The 16,745-nt window shown below is 37.1% G+C and overlaps 1 protein-coding gene across 1 annotated transcript in view; it reads right to left on the bottom strand.

The window, feature by feature from the left end:
* Positions 1-13,877, bottom strand: part of LOC138076171 (phospholipid-transporting ATPase ABCA3-like) — a 253,186-nt gene extending 239,309 nt beyond the window's left edge. Inside the window, exons 1-3 of the mRNA XM_068968392.1 lie at positions 13,818-13,877; positions 13,252-13,504; positions 11,535-11,662 (exon numbers count right to left, since the gene is read on the bottom strand). Coding sequence (XP_068824493.1) covers positions 11,535-11,662; positions 13,252-13,504; positions 13,818-13,877 — 441 coding nt within the window. The remainder of the gene's footprint in view (positions 1-11,534; positions 11,663-13,251; positions 13,505-13,817) is intronic.
* Between the last annotated feature and the right edge of the window lie 2,868 nt (positions 13,878-16,745).

Genomic DNA, 16,745 nt, shown 5'->3' on the forward strand with positions numbered 1-16,745 from the left:
GAAATGATGACAGACTTTATTTTCTTGGGCTCCAAAATCACTGCAGATGGTAACTGCAGCCATGAAATTAAAAGACACTTGCTCCTTGGATATAAAGCTGTGACAAACCTATACTCCATATTAAAAAGCAGAGACATCACTTTGCCAACAAAGTTCTGCCAAGTGAAAGCTATGGTATTTCCTGTAGTCATGTATGGATGTGAGAGCTGGAACATAAAGAAAGCTGAGTGCCGAAGAATTGATGCTTCTGAACTGTGGTGTTGGAGAAGACTCTCAAAAGTCCGTTGGACAGCAAGGAGATCAAACCAGCCAATCCTAAAGGAAATCAACCCTGAATATCCACTGGAAGGACTGATGCTGAAGCTGAAGCTCCAATACTTTGGTCATGTGATGTGAAGAGCTGACTCATTGGTAAAGACCCTGTTCCTGGGAAAGACTGAGGGCAGGAGGAGAAGGGGGTGACGGAATGAGATGTTTGGATGGCATCATTGACTCAGTGGACATGAGTTAGAACAAACTCTGGGAGATAGTGAAGGTCAGGGAAGTCTGGCATGCTGGAGTCTATGGAGCTGCAAAGAGCTGAACAGGAATGAGTGACTGAACACCACCAACACCATTGTGGAAAACAGTATGGAGGTTCCTTAAAAAATTAAAATAGAGCTACCATATGATCCAGCAGCTCTATTCCTGAGTATTTTTCAAAGAGCAAAATACTCATTTTAAAAATATACATGTGCCCCAGTGTTCACAGCTATATTATTTACAATAGCCAACATGGAAGCAAGGCTGTCCACAGTTAAATAGATAAAGAAGATATACACGGGAATACTACTAACCACAAAAGAATGAAAATTTGCCATTTGCAACATCATAGATGGACATGTTGCTTAGAGAAAAGACAGAAAGACAAATACTGCTTGCTATCACTTAACTGTGGGATCTAAAAACAAAACAAATGACTATAACAAAGCAGACACAGACTCAGATACAGAGAACAAACTAGTAGTTATCAGTGGGAGAGAGGGAAAGAGGGAGGGGCATATGGGGTAGGGATTAAGGAATACAAACTATTAGTTTTAAAATAATGAGCTACAAGGACATATTTTACAGCACAGGTAATATAAACAAATTTTATAACTTTAAATGGTATATAATCTATAAAAATTTTGAAACTCCATGTTGTATACCTAAAACTACTATTGTAAATAAAAATATCTCAATAAAACAGGGCACTGGAATTTTGATAAGGATTATGATGAATCTAGGTAGCTATTGGTGGTATGATTTAACAAATTAGGTCTTCCTACCCACGAACTTAGGGCTTCCTAGATGTTGCTAGTGATAAAGAATCTGCCAGACAATGCAGGAGACGTAAGAGATGCAGGTTTGATTCCTGGGTTGGGAAGATCCCCTGGAGGAGGGCACAGCAACCCACTCCAGTATTCTTGTCTAGAGAACTCAATGGACATAGAAGCCTAGTGGGTTATGGTGCATAGCATCACAAAGAATCGGACATGACTGAAGCAATTTAGCACGCATGTGCACACCCATGAACGTGGGCTGTCTTTCCATTTATTTCGGCCTTCTTTAATTTCTTTCAGCAATGTAGTTTTCAGTGCACATTCTTTGCACTTCCTTGGATAAATTAATTCCTCAGTGTTATATCCTCTCCTCTGTCTTCTCTGTTAATAAGCCCATCCAAGTTCAGTTCAGTTCAGTCTCTGTCGTGTCCGACTCTTAGCGACTCCATAGACTGCAGCACACCGGGCTTCCCTATCCATCACCAACTCCCGAAGTTTACTCAAATTCATGTCCATTGAGTTGGTGATGCCATGCAACCATCTCATCCCCTGTCATCCTCTTCTCCTCCCACCTTCAATCTTTCCCAGTATCAGGGTCTTTTCCAATGAGTCAGCTCTTCACATCAGGTGGCCAAAGTATTGGAGTTACAGCTTCATCATCAGTCCTTCCAATGGATATTCAGAACTGTTTTCCTTTAGGATGGACTGGTTGGATCTCCTTGCAGTCCAAGGGACTCTCAAGAGTCTTCTCCAACACCACAGTTCAAAAGCATCGATTCTTCAGCACTCAGCTTTCTTTACAGTCCAACTCTCACATCCATACATGACTACTGGAAAAAGCATAGCCTTGACTAGATGGACCTTTGTTGGCAAAGTAATGTCTCCGCTTTTTAATATGCTGTCTAGGTTGGTCATAACTTTTCTTCCAAGGAGTAAGCATCTTTTAATTTCATGGCTGCAGTCACCATCTGCAGTGATTTTGGAGCCCCCCAAAATAAAGTCTGCCACTGTTTCCCCATCTGTTTGCCATGAAGTGATGGGACTGGATGCCACGATCTTAGTTTTCTGAATGTTGAGGTTTAAGCCAACTTTTTCCTACTAGGTTGTTATTTGTTACTGAATTTAATGTTTATAACTTTTATTTCTCTGCTTTTATTTCCTATATTTTCATTTGTTTCAAAACAGTTTTTAATTGCTGTTGAAACATGTTTTATGATGGTTGCTTTAAAATCTTTCTCAGATCATTCTAACCTCTAATTCATCTCAGTTCTCATATCAGTAAATTGGTTCTTGGTTTGACAGATGATTTTCTATTTTACTTTGTTAATTTTGTCTATTATTTTAGAGACTCTGGATCCTATTTAAATACTTTATTATATCAGGCAGTCAGCCTGTTTTATGCAGCAATGGCTTAATTTCAATGACAATTTAATTTCCAGAGCTTTTTAAGTATTAATTTTGGTCTCACAGTTTATGTGGTTCCATTGGGGCTCACAATGGTTCCTGCTATTTCTGCTTAAAGGAACACAAATTTTCCTTCTGGGGGCAGAGGAGGCACAAGGCATAAAGACCTTCCCAGGCTAAACCTCTTCTGTGGCTTAGTTCCTCATGCCAATTTTGCCTGTCTTGCTCTGGGGGATCCCTATATAAGACAGGATATTCAGCCCACAAGAGGAAAGAGGCTTTCTGGTTGGGCACATGTGGCAGGGACCTGCTTGTATGGGACAGACAGTTCTTTCTGAATGTGGGACTTCTTGCAGTGGAGTTTCCCTACCACTGTTCCTTGACTTCCTTCATGTATCTGAACAGGAAAAGAGAGTCTCTGGCCCATAGACATTGCCACTTTTTTGTAGCTGGGACCCTCTTGATGGTTCCACTGGCCCACCCACTCCAGAGTCTTGCATTGAGGGATGTCTTAGGCTGGAGGTGATGAAGAGGCTTCTAGACTGGAATACTTGTGGCTGAGTATCTCTTGCTCATGGGTTTCAGCATATATTAGCAGGGGAAGGGCTTGGTAAAGAAGGAGAATATTTTTCCTGGCTACTAATTGTCATCAGGGCTCCCTATCCATTCCTCTTGCTAGATGTGTCAGAACTGTCTAATGTTAGAAATGCTTCCATTTGATGTGGAATGGCATGAGCCTACTTGCTGCCTCCTATTGCTAGGTTGGAGGTCAGATAATGCTGGGTCTTGGCTGTCATCTGTTGGATGTGATACATTAAGATGTGTGCCCTTGTGCTGCTCCTCTAGGCATGAGGTCTTAAAACAACTTGCAGCGTTATCACTTTTCAGAGTTTTGTTTTGCCTTTGCATTCCATCCATCCTCACTAAGAGGAATGACAGAGAGAAATGAGTCCCCACCATCTTGTCCAGACCAGAAGTCAACAGTGTCTTTTGGTGATAAGTAGTTTCTACAAGTTGAATAAAAGTTAATCTATTAATTTTTTCTTTAATGGTTATCACTTTCTGTGATCTGAAAAACGTTTGCTACTCCCAAGTAAAGATGATACTTGTCTTTGCTTTACTCTAAAAGCATTGGTTTTAGCTTTGACATTTAAATCTAAAATTCATGAGCTATTTTTTTGTGCGTAGTATGAGGTCAGTTCAAGGTTCATTTTTTCCATATATACATCCAATGATTACAGCACTATTTACTGAAAACATCTTTCTTTCCCCATAAGATTTATTTGGTGCCTTGATATTTCTATTTTTGAAAATTAATTAATTAATTAATTTGGCTGCACCAGGTGTAGTTGTGGCATGTGGTATCTTCGATCTTTGTCGTGGTATGTGTTATCCTTCAGTTGTGGCATGCAGGATCTTTTAGTGAAATGAGGAATCTTTAGCTGCTGCATGCAGGATCTTCAGTTGCAGCATGTGATCTCTTAGTTGTGGCATGTGCGACCCAGTTCCATGACCAAGGATTGAACCCAGGCCCTTGCATTGGGATCACAGAGTCCTAGCCACTAAACCACAATGAAGTCCCAAATGACTATATTAAAGAAAGCTTACTTCTGGGCTTTCTGTTCTGTGTCATAGATACATTTGTTGATCATATGCCAGTATTACACTTCAATGATTACTGTAGTTTTATATGTTTTATATATGTCTTCCAACTTTATTATTTTACAAAATGATTCTATATGTTTTAAGTCTTGTGAATTTGCATTTACATTTAGACCTGATAAACAGGAAGTGACAAGCATTCTAAATGCCCTAGTAAGACATTTGCTTACCACAGGTTGAGAGATAAAGCCTATATAAAGACTCAGGACCTTGCTAACTGGTGAGCTTTTTATGGGTCCAATGGTCTCTGAGGTATGCCAGGATATATCCTCAAAGAGTAGTTTTGCTGTATGCTGTACTCCTAACCACTCAAAAGAAACACTGCAAAAAGAGGTGGGCCTTTTTTTTGATGAGCCTGTTTTTCAAAATTTTGGTGATGGCATATACCATATTTGAGAGAACTGGTCAGATCTATTTTTTTTCTTTTTTTTTTTTTTTAGATCTTTAACATTTTTTTTTTAATTTTTAAATTTTTTTTTAATTTTAAAATCTTTAATTCTTACATGTGTTCCCAAACATGAACCCCCCTCCCCTCCCTCTCCATAACATCTCAGTGGGTCATCCCCATGCACCAACCCCAAGCAAGCTGTATCCTGCGTCAGACATGGACTGGTGATTCAATTCTTACATGATAGTATACATGATAGAATGCCATTCTCCCAAATCATCCCACCCTCTCCCTCTCCCTCTGAGTCCAAAAGTCCGTTATACACATCTGTGTCTTTTTTCCTGTCTTGCATACAGGGTCGTCATTGCCATCTTTCTAAATTCCATATATATGTGTTAGTATACTGTATTGGTGTTTTTCTTTCTGGCTTATTTCACTCTGTATAATCAGCTCCAGTTTCATCCATCTCATCAGAACTGATTCAAATGAATTATTTTTAACGGCTGAGTAATACTCCATTGTGTATATGTACCACAGCTTTCTTATCCATTCATCTGCTGATGGACATCTAGGTTGTTTCCATGTCCTGGCTATTATAAACAGTGCTGCGATGAACATTGGGGTACATGTGTCTCTTTCAATTCTGCTTTCCTCGGTGTGTATGCCCAGCAGTGGGATTGCTGGGTCATAAGGTAGTTCTATTTGCAATTTTTTAAGGAATCTCCACACTGTTCTCCATAGTGGCTGTACTAGTTTGCATTCCCACCAACAGTGTAGGAGGGTTCCCTTTTCTCCACACCCTCTCCAGCATTTATTGCTTGCAGATTTTTGGATCGCAGCCATTCTGACTGGTGTGAAGTGGTACCTCATTGTGGTTTTGATTTGTATTTCTCTGATAATGAATGATGTTGAGCATCTTTTCATGTGTTTGTTAGCCATCTGTACGTCTTCTTTGGAGAAATGTCTATTTAGTTCTTTGGCCCATTTTTTGATTGGGTCATTTATTTTTCTGGAATTGAGCTGCATAAGTTGCTTGTATATTTTTGAGATTAGTTGTTTGTCAGTTGCTTCATTTGCTATTATTTTCTCCCATTCAGAAGGCTGTTTTTTCACCTTGCTTATAGTTTCCTTTGTTGAGCAGCAGCTTTTTAATTAGATCCCATTTGTTTATTTTTGATTTTATTTCCAGAATTCTGGGAGGTGGATCATAGAGGATCCTGCTGTGATTTATGTCAGAGAGTGTTTTGCCTATGTTCTCCTCTAGGAGTTCTATAGTTTCTGGTCTTACATTTAGATCTTTAATCCATTTTGAGTTTATTTTTGTGTGTGGTGTTAGAAAGTGATCTAGTTTCATTCTTTTACAAGTGGTTGACCAGTTTTCCCAGCACCACTTGTTAAAGAGATTGTCTTTACTCCATTGAATATTCTTGCCTCCTTTGTCAAAGTTAAGGTATCCATATGTGTGTGGATTTATCTCTGGGCTTTCTATTTTGTTCCATTGATCTATATGTCTGTCTTTGTGCCAGTACCATACTGTCTTGATGACTGTGGCTTTGTAGTAGAGCCTGAAGTCAGGCAAGTTGATTCCTCCAGTTCCATTCTTCTTTCTCAAGATTGCTTTGGCAATTCGAGGTTTTTTGTATTTCCATACAAATCTTGAAATCTTTTGTTCTAGTTCTGTGAAAAATATGGCTGGTAGCTTGATAGGGATTGCATTGAATTTGTAGATTGCTTTGGGTAGTATACTCATTTTCACTATATTGATTCTTCCAATCCATTAACATGGTATATTTCTCCATCTATTAGTGTCCTCTTTGATTTCTTTCATCAGTGTTTTATAGTTTTCTATATATAGGTCTTTAGTTTCTTTGGGTAGATATATTCCTAAGTATTTTATTCTCTTCGTTGCAATGGTGAATGGAATTGTTTCCTTAATTTCTTTTTCTACTTTCTCATTATTAGTGTATAGGAATGCAAGGGATTTCTGTGTGTTGATTTTATATCCTGCAACTTTACTATATTCATTGATGAGCTCTAGTAATTTTCTGGTGGAGTCTTTAGGGTTTTCCATGTAGAGGATCATGTCGTCTGCAAACAGTGAGAGTTTTACTTCTTCTTTTCCAATTTGGATTCCTTTTATTTCTTTTTCTGCTCTGATTGCTGTGGCCAAAACTTCCAGAACTATGTTGAATAGTAGCGGTGAAAGTGGACACCCTTGTCTTGTTCCTGACTTTAGGGGAAATGCTTTCAATTTTTCACCATTGAGGATAATGTTTGCTGTGGGTTTGTCATATATAGCTTTTATTATGTTGAGGTATGTTCCTTCTATTCCTGCTTTCTGGAGAGTTTTTATCATAAATGGATGTTGAATTTTGTCAGAGGCCTTCTCTGCATCTATTGAGATAATCATATGGTTTTTGTTTTTCAATTTGTTAATGTGGTGAATTACATTGATTGATTTGCGGATATTGAAGAATCCTTGCATCCCTGGGATAAAGCCCACTTGGTCATGGTGTATGATCTTTTTAATGTGTTGTTGGATTCTGATTGCTAGAATTTTGTTGAGGATTTTTGCATCTATGTTCATCAGTGATATTGGCCTGTAGTTTTCTTTTTTTGTGACATCTTTGTCAGGTTTTGGTATTAGGGTGATGGTGGCCTCATAGAATGAGGTTGGAAGTTTACCTTCCTCTGCAATTTTCTGGAAGAGTTTGAGTAGGATAGGTGTTAGCTCTTCTCTAAATTTTTGGTAGAATTCAGCTGTGAAGCCGTCTGGACCTGGGCTTTTGTTTGCTGGAAGATTTCTGATTACAGTTTCAATTTCCGTGCTTGTGATGTGTTAAGATTTTCTATTTCTTCCTGGTTCAGTTTTGGAAAATTGTACTTTTCTAAGAATTTGTCCATTTCTTCCACGTTGTCCATTTTATTGGCATACAACTGCTGATAGTAGTCTCTTATGATCCTTTGTATTTCTGTGTTGTCTGTTGTGATCTCTCCATTTTCATTTCTAATTTTATTGATTTGATTTTTCTCTCTTTGCTTCTTGATGAGTCTGGCTAGTGGTCTGTCAATTTTATTTATCGTTTCAAAGAACCAGCTTTTGGCTTTGTTGATTTTTGCTATTGTCTCTTTTGTTTCTTTAGCATTTATTTCTGCCCTAATTTTTAAGATTTCTTTCCTTCTACTAACTCTGAGGTTCTCCAATTCTTCCTTTTCTAGTTGCTTTAGTTGTAGAGTTAGGTTATTTATTTGACTTTTTTCTTGTTTCTTGAGGTATGCCTGTATTGCTATGAACTTTCCTCTTAGCACTGCTTTTATAGTGTCCCACAGGTTTTGGGTTGTTGTGTTTTCATTTTCATTAGTTTCTATGCATATTTTGATTTCTTTTTTGATTTCTTCTGTGATTTGTTGGTTATTCAGAAGTGTGTTGTTCAACCTCCATATGTTGGAATTTTTAGTAGTTTTTCTCCTGTAATTGAGATCTAATCTTAATGCATTATGGTCAGAAAAGATGCTTGGAATGATTTCGACTTTTTTGAATTTATCAAGTTTAGATTTATGGCCCAGGATGTGATCTATCCTGGAGAAGCTTCCATGAGCACTTGAAAAAAAGGTGAAATTCATTGTTTTGGGGTGAAATGTCCTATAGATATCAATTAGGCCTAACTGATCTAATGTATCATTTAAAGTTTGCGTTTCTTTGTTAATTTTCTGTTTAGTTGATCTGTCCATATGTGTGAGTGGGGTATTAAAGTCTCCCACTATTATTGTGTTATTGTTGATTTCCCCTTTCATACTTGTTAGCATTTGTCTTACATATTGCGGTGCTCCTATATTGGGTGCATATATATTTATAATTGTTATATCTTCTTCTTGGATTGATCCTTTGATCATTATGTAGTGGCCTTCTTTGTCTCTTTTCACAGCCTTTGTTTTAAAGTCTATTTTATCGGATATGAGTATTGCCACTCCTGCTTTCTTTTGGTCTCTATTTGTGTGGTATATCTTTTTCCAGCCCTTCCAGATCTATTTATGATGTAAAAATTTTTTCAGGGGAGTCCAGAAAAAGAAATGGGTCTGCAATAGGGGTAAAGGCACACAATATGCCTCCAGCAGGGGATCTATTTTATATTTAAGGAGATACATTAATGGGCACCTGAACCACTCATCTATAGTTCTTACCATATGCCATTATGACTCAGAAGCAGCAGACCTGAGAGAAGAAACTGAAAATGCCTGTTAAATTTCAGATAAGGATAACACTCTGTTGATCTGGGACACTGTTCTATAGGATGTGGCCTATGTAACAATAATCAGTATCTAGCTCTGTGTTCTCGGTAAAACATAAGGGTGGGGGAAACAAAGGCTTGGAAGTAGAACTGGCCCTTCTAATTACTCCCAGAGACCTACTTGTGGAATTTATACATCCCATCCTTACAAACTCATGTTCTGCTGCAGTAGAGGCCTTGTTTTCTGGGGTAGCAGACTTTTAAGAGGAGATACAGTAAAGCTTCCACCAAATAGCTGTATGATTATCACCTAGCATTACTGAGCTACTCACACTGGTACACTGGCAAATAAATTATGATACTAGAGGAAGCAATTAATCATGATTAAGGTTACTGTTATATAATGAAAACAGTGAGGTACATGGGGGCACCTCTTGGTGCTTACTTTTCCATAGAAAACAGTTAAGACCATTTGCAGCAACTATGACCTGATAACTAAAGGCTCAAGAAGGGTATGGTTCATCTAAACAGGTAAGCTAGATCCTCTGAAGTGTTTGTCAAGAGTGACTAAAATCTACAATGTTAATGTGCAAATATTTCCTTATATAAAAACCCTTTTGTTGAAATGCATTCAGTAGTGTCTGCTCCCATATGAATTCTAATAGAAACATGTGCTGGTTGTGATGAAGACAGAAAAGAAAGGGATAGGTGTGGAAGCTGAATGGAAATTCACAGTAGCATTTGTACAGCAGAGAAAATGTGACCAAAGATTCAGAAACAAAAAGCAATACAGTGTTTCCAGGTAATTTCTGGAAGTTAAGTACTGCTGGAACATTAAAAGTTTGGTAAGGAGTATAAGAGATAGCCAAGTACTAGGATATCGATAGCCATATATTTGTGTAAAGGACTCTGGACATTGGAAGTCACCAAAGTCTTTTCATCAGGACAGTGACATGATCATATCTGAGATTTATTTTGATCCTTGTGGATCCTTGTAAATGAACAAAAGATCTGTCAAGAAAGTCACATAAGGGACTTCCTTGGTGGTCCAGTGGTAAAGAATCCACCTTCCAATGCAGGGGATGTGAGTTTGATTCCTGGTCAGGGAACTAAGATCCTATATACTGCAGGGCAACTAAGCCCGCAGGCTACATACCACAACTAGAGAAGCCTTCACAATGCAAGGAAGAGCCCGCATGCCATAATGAAGACTCAGCATAGTCAAAATAGTAATAATAAATAAAAGTAAAAAAGAGAAAGTCACCTAAGATGTGGGAAAGTTGGTAGACATTAGATGGTCTATGCTATACATAAAATCATCAATAAAGATCAAAAGGTTTTAGAAAAATCATCAAAACAGACCAAGCAGAATGCAATACATGCAATAATGCAATACATTAGATCCTCAGAACTTACTCATCTCACCACACATAAAACTGGTAATTCTGTGAAGTGAGGAATATATATCAGCTAACCTTGCTGTGGTAATCATTTTGCAATAGACACACACAATTCATATGCAATATACACATTGCATATCCTAAATTTAACAGTGTTATACGTGAAAAGAAAGTGAAAGTAAAGTTGCTCAGTCACGTCCGACTCTTTGCGACCCCATGGACTGTAGCCTACCAGGCTCCTCCGTCCATGGGATTTTCCAGGCAAGTGACTGGGTTGCCATTTCCTTCTCCAGGGGATCTTCCCAACCAAGGGATTGAACCCAGGTCTCCTGCACTGCAGGCAGACGCTTCATTGTCTGAGCCACCAGGGAAGCCTTATTATTCAGCAATAAGACTGAAACTTAAAATAGAACTGAAGACACTTTGAGCCAATGTATATTGTTGAACCTAAACCTGTATCAGTACATGGATAATTTTGACTTAGTAAATAGAAGCTGGCACAAAAGAAAAGTCATGAAAGGATGGGACACACAGAAAGAATATATATTGTCCTACTGGTGGTTTTATCTTGCCTTCTGCCAATAAGCATCTGTTTTCTAAATATAGAATTTGGCTCCATGTGGAACTGGTATAGATTGCCCTTTATTTTCATCACCACCAGAAGACAATGTTTATAAGATCTGACAAGGAGGCACCAAGTTCAAAGCACTATCTTTTTCTTTCCTTCTTTTGGGTTATGCTATCATCTAATCTGGATCAATGTGGGTAAGCCATAGAGTTAAGTTAAATTCTATGTCTCATTCAAAGAAAAAGCTCTATCCATGCTTGTGTTTCACTACCTTTTGCAAAACTAGAAGCAATGTATGAGTAGTCCAAGTGTCCCATGAATCAGAAGTCCTGTGCGTGAAAGATACAATTATTCCCTTATTACCATACTTCAAAAGCTACAGACACAGACATAACTTAAAGCTACTCAAATCTGGACTCATATTCTTGCTTTATTTTACACAAGTAGTTTGATCTTGGGAAAATTAGTTTCTTCACTGATAAAATAGGGTAGATATTACAAAATTCATTAAAATCATAGAAACTAAAATTCCAATTACAAGAAAACTATTTATTTAGAAAACTCTAAATACAACTTTCTCACCTGAAGTGGCAATGGGTCATGCCTATTTTTGAAGTCACAGTCAAAAACAATGGCAGCCAGCACTTTATGAGCTCGATAGTCATACTTAACGTACTTCTCAAACTCAATTTCTGAAGAAAAGCCTTTAACTATAGAGAAGTAAAATTGTTCACTTAAATAAAAACATATGATAATCCCTTCTGAGAGAAAACATATTAGTTTACATGGACAAAAACCTTCTATCCAAATATGCAAATTTGAAAACACTGTTTCTTAAATACTGGTATCATAACAACTTGATGGATATTTGGGGTTCAAAATATTTCAATAAAAAATTTTATAAAATTTTACTGCAATTTTAAATAATCATTATAAAGCACATATAAAGATAAGTCATTAGTGGTGAGGGAAATGCAAATTGAAATCACAATAAATCACTTTACATCCACTGAGATGACTATAATCAAAAAGACAGACGATAACAAGAGCTGGAGAGGATGTGGTACCTTCATTCACTGCTAATCAGAATGTAAAATGGTATAACGACTTTAGATAACAATCTGGCCTTTCCTTGAAAACTTAAAAATAGAGTAAACATATGACACATTTATTCTGCTTTTGGTATATAACCGACAGAAATGAAAACATATGTCTATCTAAAACCTATAGATGAATGTTTGTAGCAGTATTATTTATAGTAGCCAAAAGGTAGAAACAACCCAAATGTCCTTCAACTGATGAAAGATATATTGTCCCAATTAAATGCAGTGTATCCATACAATGGAATATTATCTGACAATGAAAAGGAATAAAGAACTGATGCATGCAACTACATGGGTAAACCTTGAAAACATTTTAAGTATAAGAAGAGAGTCATGAAAGACCACATATTTCATTTTATAAAGTTGATATAAAAAGTTTATATGTAAACAATTTATATTAAAGGTTCATACATAAACCATTTATTTATATAAAAGGTTTATAATAGGCAAATCTGTAGAGATAAAAGGAGATTACTGTTTTTCTTATCTTGATAGGGATGGATAATTGTGGGGCTATGACTGAAGATATTGGAATTTATTTTTGGTGATAAAAATGCTTTAAAATTAATTGTGGCAGTGGTTGCACACCTCTGTGAATATATTGAAGCCGCTGAATTACACACTTCAAATGGGTGAAAGTATGGAATGTGTATTATATCTCAAAAAAGTTACTTAATTAAAAGAAACAAATCAGGAGGTGATCACTTTGTGCTTTAAAAAACACAACTCATTTGATGGCTCAATACCTGTATAGTTATAATACAGGAAGGAGTCATTCAAGATAGAAATTTTCTAATCTGAACAAGAGAGGAAAAGAAAGATTAGACAAAAGTTGAACAGAGCCTAAACAACCTGTGGGACAATACAAAATGTATCATCATAGTCTTAGAGGAGGAGAAAGATGGCCATGTTAAAAAACAATTTTAAAAATAATTATTGTAAAGTCCCCTAACTTTGTGCAACTTACAGATTCAAAATGCTCAGTGAACCCCAAAGAAAAATGCCAAAAGAAATCCACAGACACATCATAATCAAACTTTTGAAAAATAAAGACAGAAAATATCTTGAAAGCAGCCAGAGAGAAATGCTAAAATTGGGCAGTGTGATTCGTCCAACTTTATTCTTATTCTTTTCCCTATACTGTTTCAGCTCAAAAAGGTTAATGATAAGCTTTACAGAAAACTTTAATTTCTAACCTTTTATACTGATGTTTAGATTCCTCTTCACATTCTCAGTGATCTCTTTTACCACATCAATATTCGAAGGCACATAAATCAGTTCCCATGTTTCATCATTTTGGAGGAATGAAGGCAGAGTACTGATGGGTTGGGAAGTAAAACTGTAAGGTCCAGTAACAGTTATATGAGTAACAGCACGTAAGAGCAAAAGCATCATTGGAAATGCCAATGCAGTTAGGACTTCCAATATTAAATTAAAGAACTGCCTCCTCTAGAAGAGGAACAAAAAGATTGTGTTAATTAATTTAAGAGTACACATTCAAAGCAAATAGATAGTTCTGCCAATTTCACCCTGGAACAGCCAAAGTTTCATATCATCCCTCCAACTCCCCTAACCAGTTTTCTTATAGGTCAGACTATACTATTGATTAATGCAGTTTCATACATTTGGAAGAGCTACTTTCAGCTCTGGAATTGATTTTTCAAGTGTGTGCATATATATAAACCCACCTCCACCCCCACCCCAAATCCAAACTGCACCACATGGGCATTTATGGATATTTTCCAAGGATACCTTTACATACCTTTAAGGTAAAATTTTTCCAGAGGAGCACTGCAAACTGCTTGAGTGTCAACAAATTCATTCTTCTACAAAAAGTGTATGTTCAATTCCAGCAATGGAGAAAAAGTTTTTTTAATGTTAAGTTACCTAATAATGTGAACATCAAGTATATAACAGTATTACTTCTTTCTCTTAATTTTCTCCTTAATCAGTCTCAAAGTTTGATAGCACAAATGATTTTGTATTTGAAATAAAGAAAATTAAATTGCTTTTATTTTTCTGTTCAATAATTTCCTTAATATCTACTAATGTTCTAATGTGGTCAGAAAACAAAGAAGTAGTTGAACAAACAGTAAGATGTGGTTCCATTTCTCAAGATGGCATAAGCAAACAGGATCTGATATTCTTATGCTACTTTCCAAGACCATATGGCTTCACAAGTAAATTCTACTAACACCAATCTTTCTCAAACTTTTCAAAAAATAGAAGGGTAGGGGAACATGTCCAAATTCATTTTAAGAGGCCCGGATTATGCTGATATCAAAGCCACATAAGGACACTATGAGAAGACTACATGCAAATATTCCTGATAAATAAAGATGCAAAACTCCTCAAAATACTTGAGCAAACCAAATGCAATAGCACAATCAAAGCACCACTGATCATGATCAAGGGGATTTATCCTTGGAAGGCAAGGATGGTTCAGTATATGCAAATCAATAAATGTAATATACTAATTACTAAAATAAAAGATAAAGATCATACAATAATCTCAACACAGAAAGAGAAACAAAATTCAACACTCTTCAATAATAGAAACACTCAACAAATTATGTACACAAACAAGGTACTTTAACATAATAAAGGCATATATGAAATGCCCACAGCTGACATCATACTTAACACTGAAAAACTGAAAGTGCTTGCTCTTAAAATCTAGAGCAAGACAAGGATACCCATTATTGCCACTTCTATTCAACACAATAATGGACGTTTTAGCCAGGATAATTATGGAACATATCCAAATCATAAAGGAAGAAGTGAAACAGTCTGTATTCATAGATAGCATGATCTTATACGGAGAAAACCCAAAGGATTCCACACAAAAAACCCTTTGGATCAATCAAACTAATAAAAGTAATCATATGAATCCAAGAATGCTGCAGAAAACAAAAATAAACATACAAAATCAGATATGTTCCTACAGACTAATAACAAGCCATCCAAAGAGGAAGTTAAGGAAATGAATCTCACTTACACTAGCATCAAAGAATAATATACTTAGGAGACTGGAAACAGGATGCCAGAGTAAAAGGACACGAGTTTGCCTCCTATCATGAAAACAACCAAATCACACTTAACTGCTGAACAATCATCAACAAAAATGACTAGAACCTGCCAAAAAAGATACTCTACATTCAAAAACAAAGAAGCCACAACAAGACAATATGAAGCATGCATTCACAATAAAATCCTATACCACCCAGATGGGCAACCCACAAACTGGAAAATATATTACAGAGACTGTCTCACAAAATTGAGACAGAATACCATATCAGGCTCCCCAGACTGAGGGTCTGGTTTCAGAAGTCCCCAGAACATCTGACTTTGAAGAACAGTGGGGCATGATTGGGGAAACTCCATAGGACTGTGAGAAGCAGAAACTCTACTCCTGGACAGCACACACAGGGTCTTATGTATGTAAGCCAGGACCCAAGGAAAAAGTAGTAACTTCATAGGAACCTGCTCCAGACCAACATGCTGATCTTACAGGGTCTCCTGGGGAGGCAGAGGACAGCTGTGACTCACTGCGGAAACAAGGACACTGGCTGCAGAGGTTCCAGGACATACTCACTAGTGTGGGCTCTCCTGTAGGCCACCACATTGACACCAAGATACAATCCAACCAATAGCCTCTGGGATGTCTCAGGCCAACAACAATAGGGTGGGAACACAGCCCCACTCATCAGAAGACAGGCTGCCTAAAGTCTTCCCAAGGCGAGAGTCACCTCTAAATAAACCCCTAATACAGCCCTGTCCACTGGAGGGACAAGACCCAGCTCTATCCACCAGTGGGCAGGAACCAGTCCCTCCCACCAGGAAGGCTGCACAAGATTCTCAGACCAATCTCACACAACAGAGAGGAGACAACAGAAGAGTAACTGCAATCCTGCACTTGGTGGAATGAAGACTGCAAACACAGAAAGTTAGATAAAATGATGTGGCAGAAGACTATGTTGCAGATGAAGGAAGAAGATATTAATAAAACTCCAGAAGAACAACTAAATGAAGAGAAGATAGGCTAGAATCTACCCAAAAAATAACTCATAGTAATGACAGTAAAGATGACCCAAAATCTCAGAAAAAGAATTTAGGAACAGACCCAAAAGATACATGAAATCTTTAACAAAGAGCTAAAAGAAACAAACAACAACAACAACAAAAGAGTTGGAGAATACGATAACTAAACTGAAACACACTAAAAGGAATCAATAGTAGGAAATGAGACAGAACAGGTAAGTTAGCTTGAAGACAGAATGGTGGCAATCATTGCCACAGAGCAGAATAAAACAAACGAACAAAAGAACTGAGGACAGTTTAAGAAACTTCTGTGGCAACGTTAATACAACACTAGTCCCAGCGTTAAACATTTGGGATGCTTCCATTATAAGAGTCCCAAAAGTTGAAGAGAGAGAGAAAGGGCCTAAGCAAAAATTTAAATATACAAGCACTGAAATCTTCCACAGCATGGGAAAGGAAACAATCACCCAAGTCCATAAAGTGCAGAGAGTCCTAAACAGGATAAACCCAAGGAGGAAAATGCCAAGATACATACTAATCAAATTGACAAAAATTAAATACAATGAAAAAGTATTAAAAGCAACAAGGGGAAAGCAACAAATAACACACAAGGGAAATCCCATAAGGTTATCAGCTGATTTTTCAGCAG

Source organism: Capricornis sumatraensis, chromosome 3 (assembly GCF_032405125.1).
Source record: "Capricornis sumatraensis isolate serow.1 chromosome 3, serow.2, whole genome shotgun sequence".
NCBI classification, from domain to species: domain Eukaryota; kingdom Metazoa; phylum Chordata; class Mammalia; order Artiodactyla; family Bovidae; genus Capricornis; species Capricornis sumatraensis.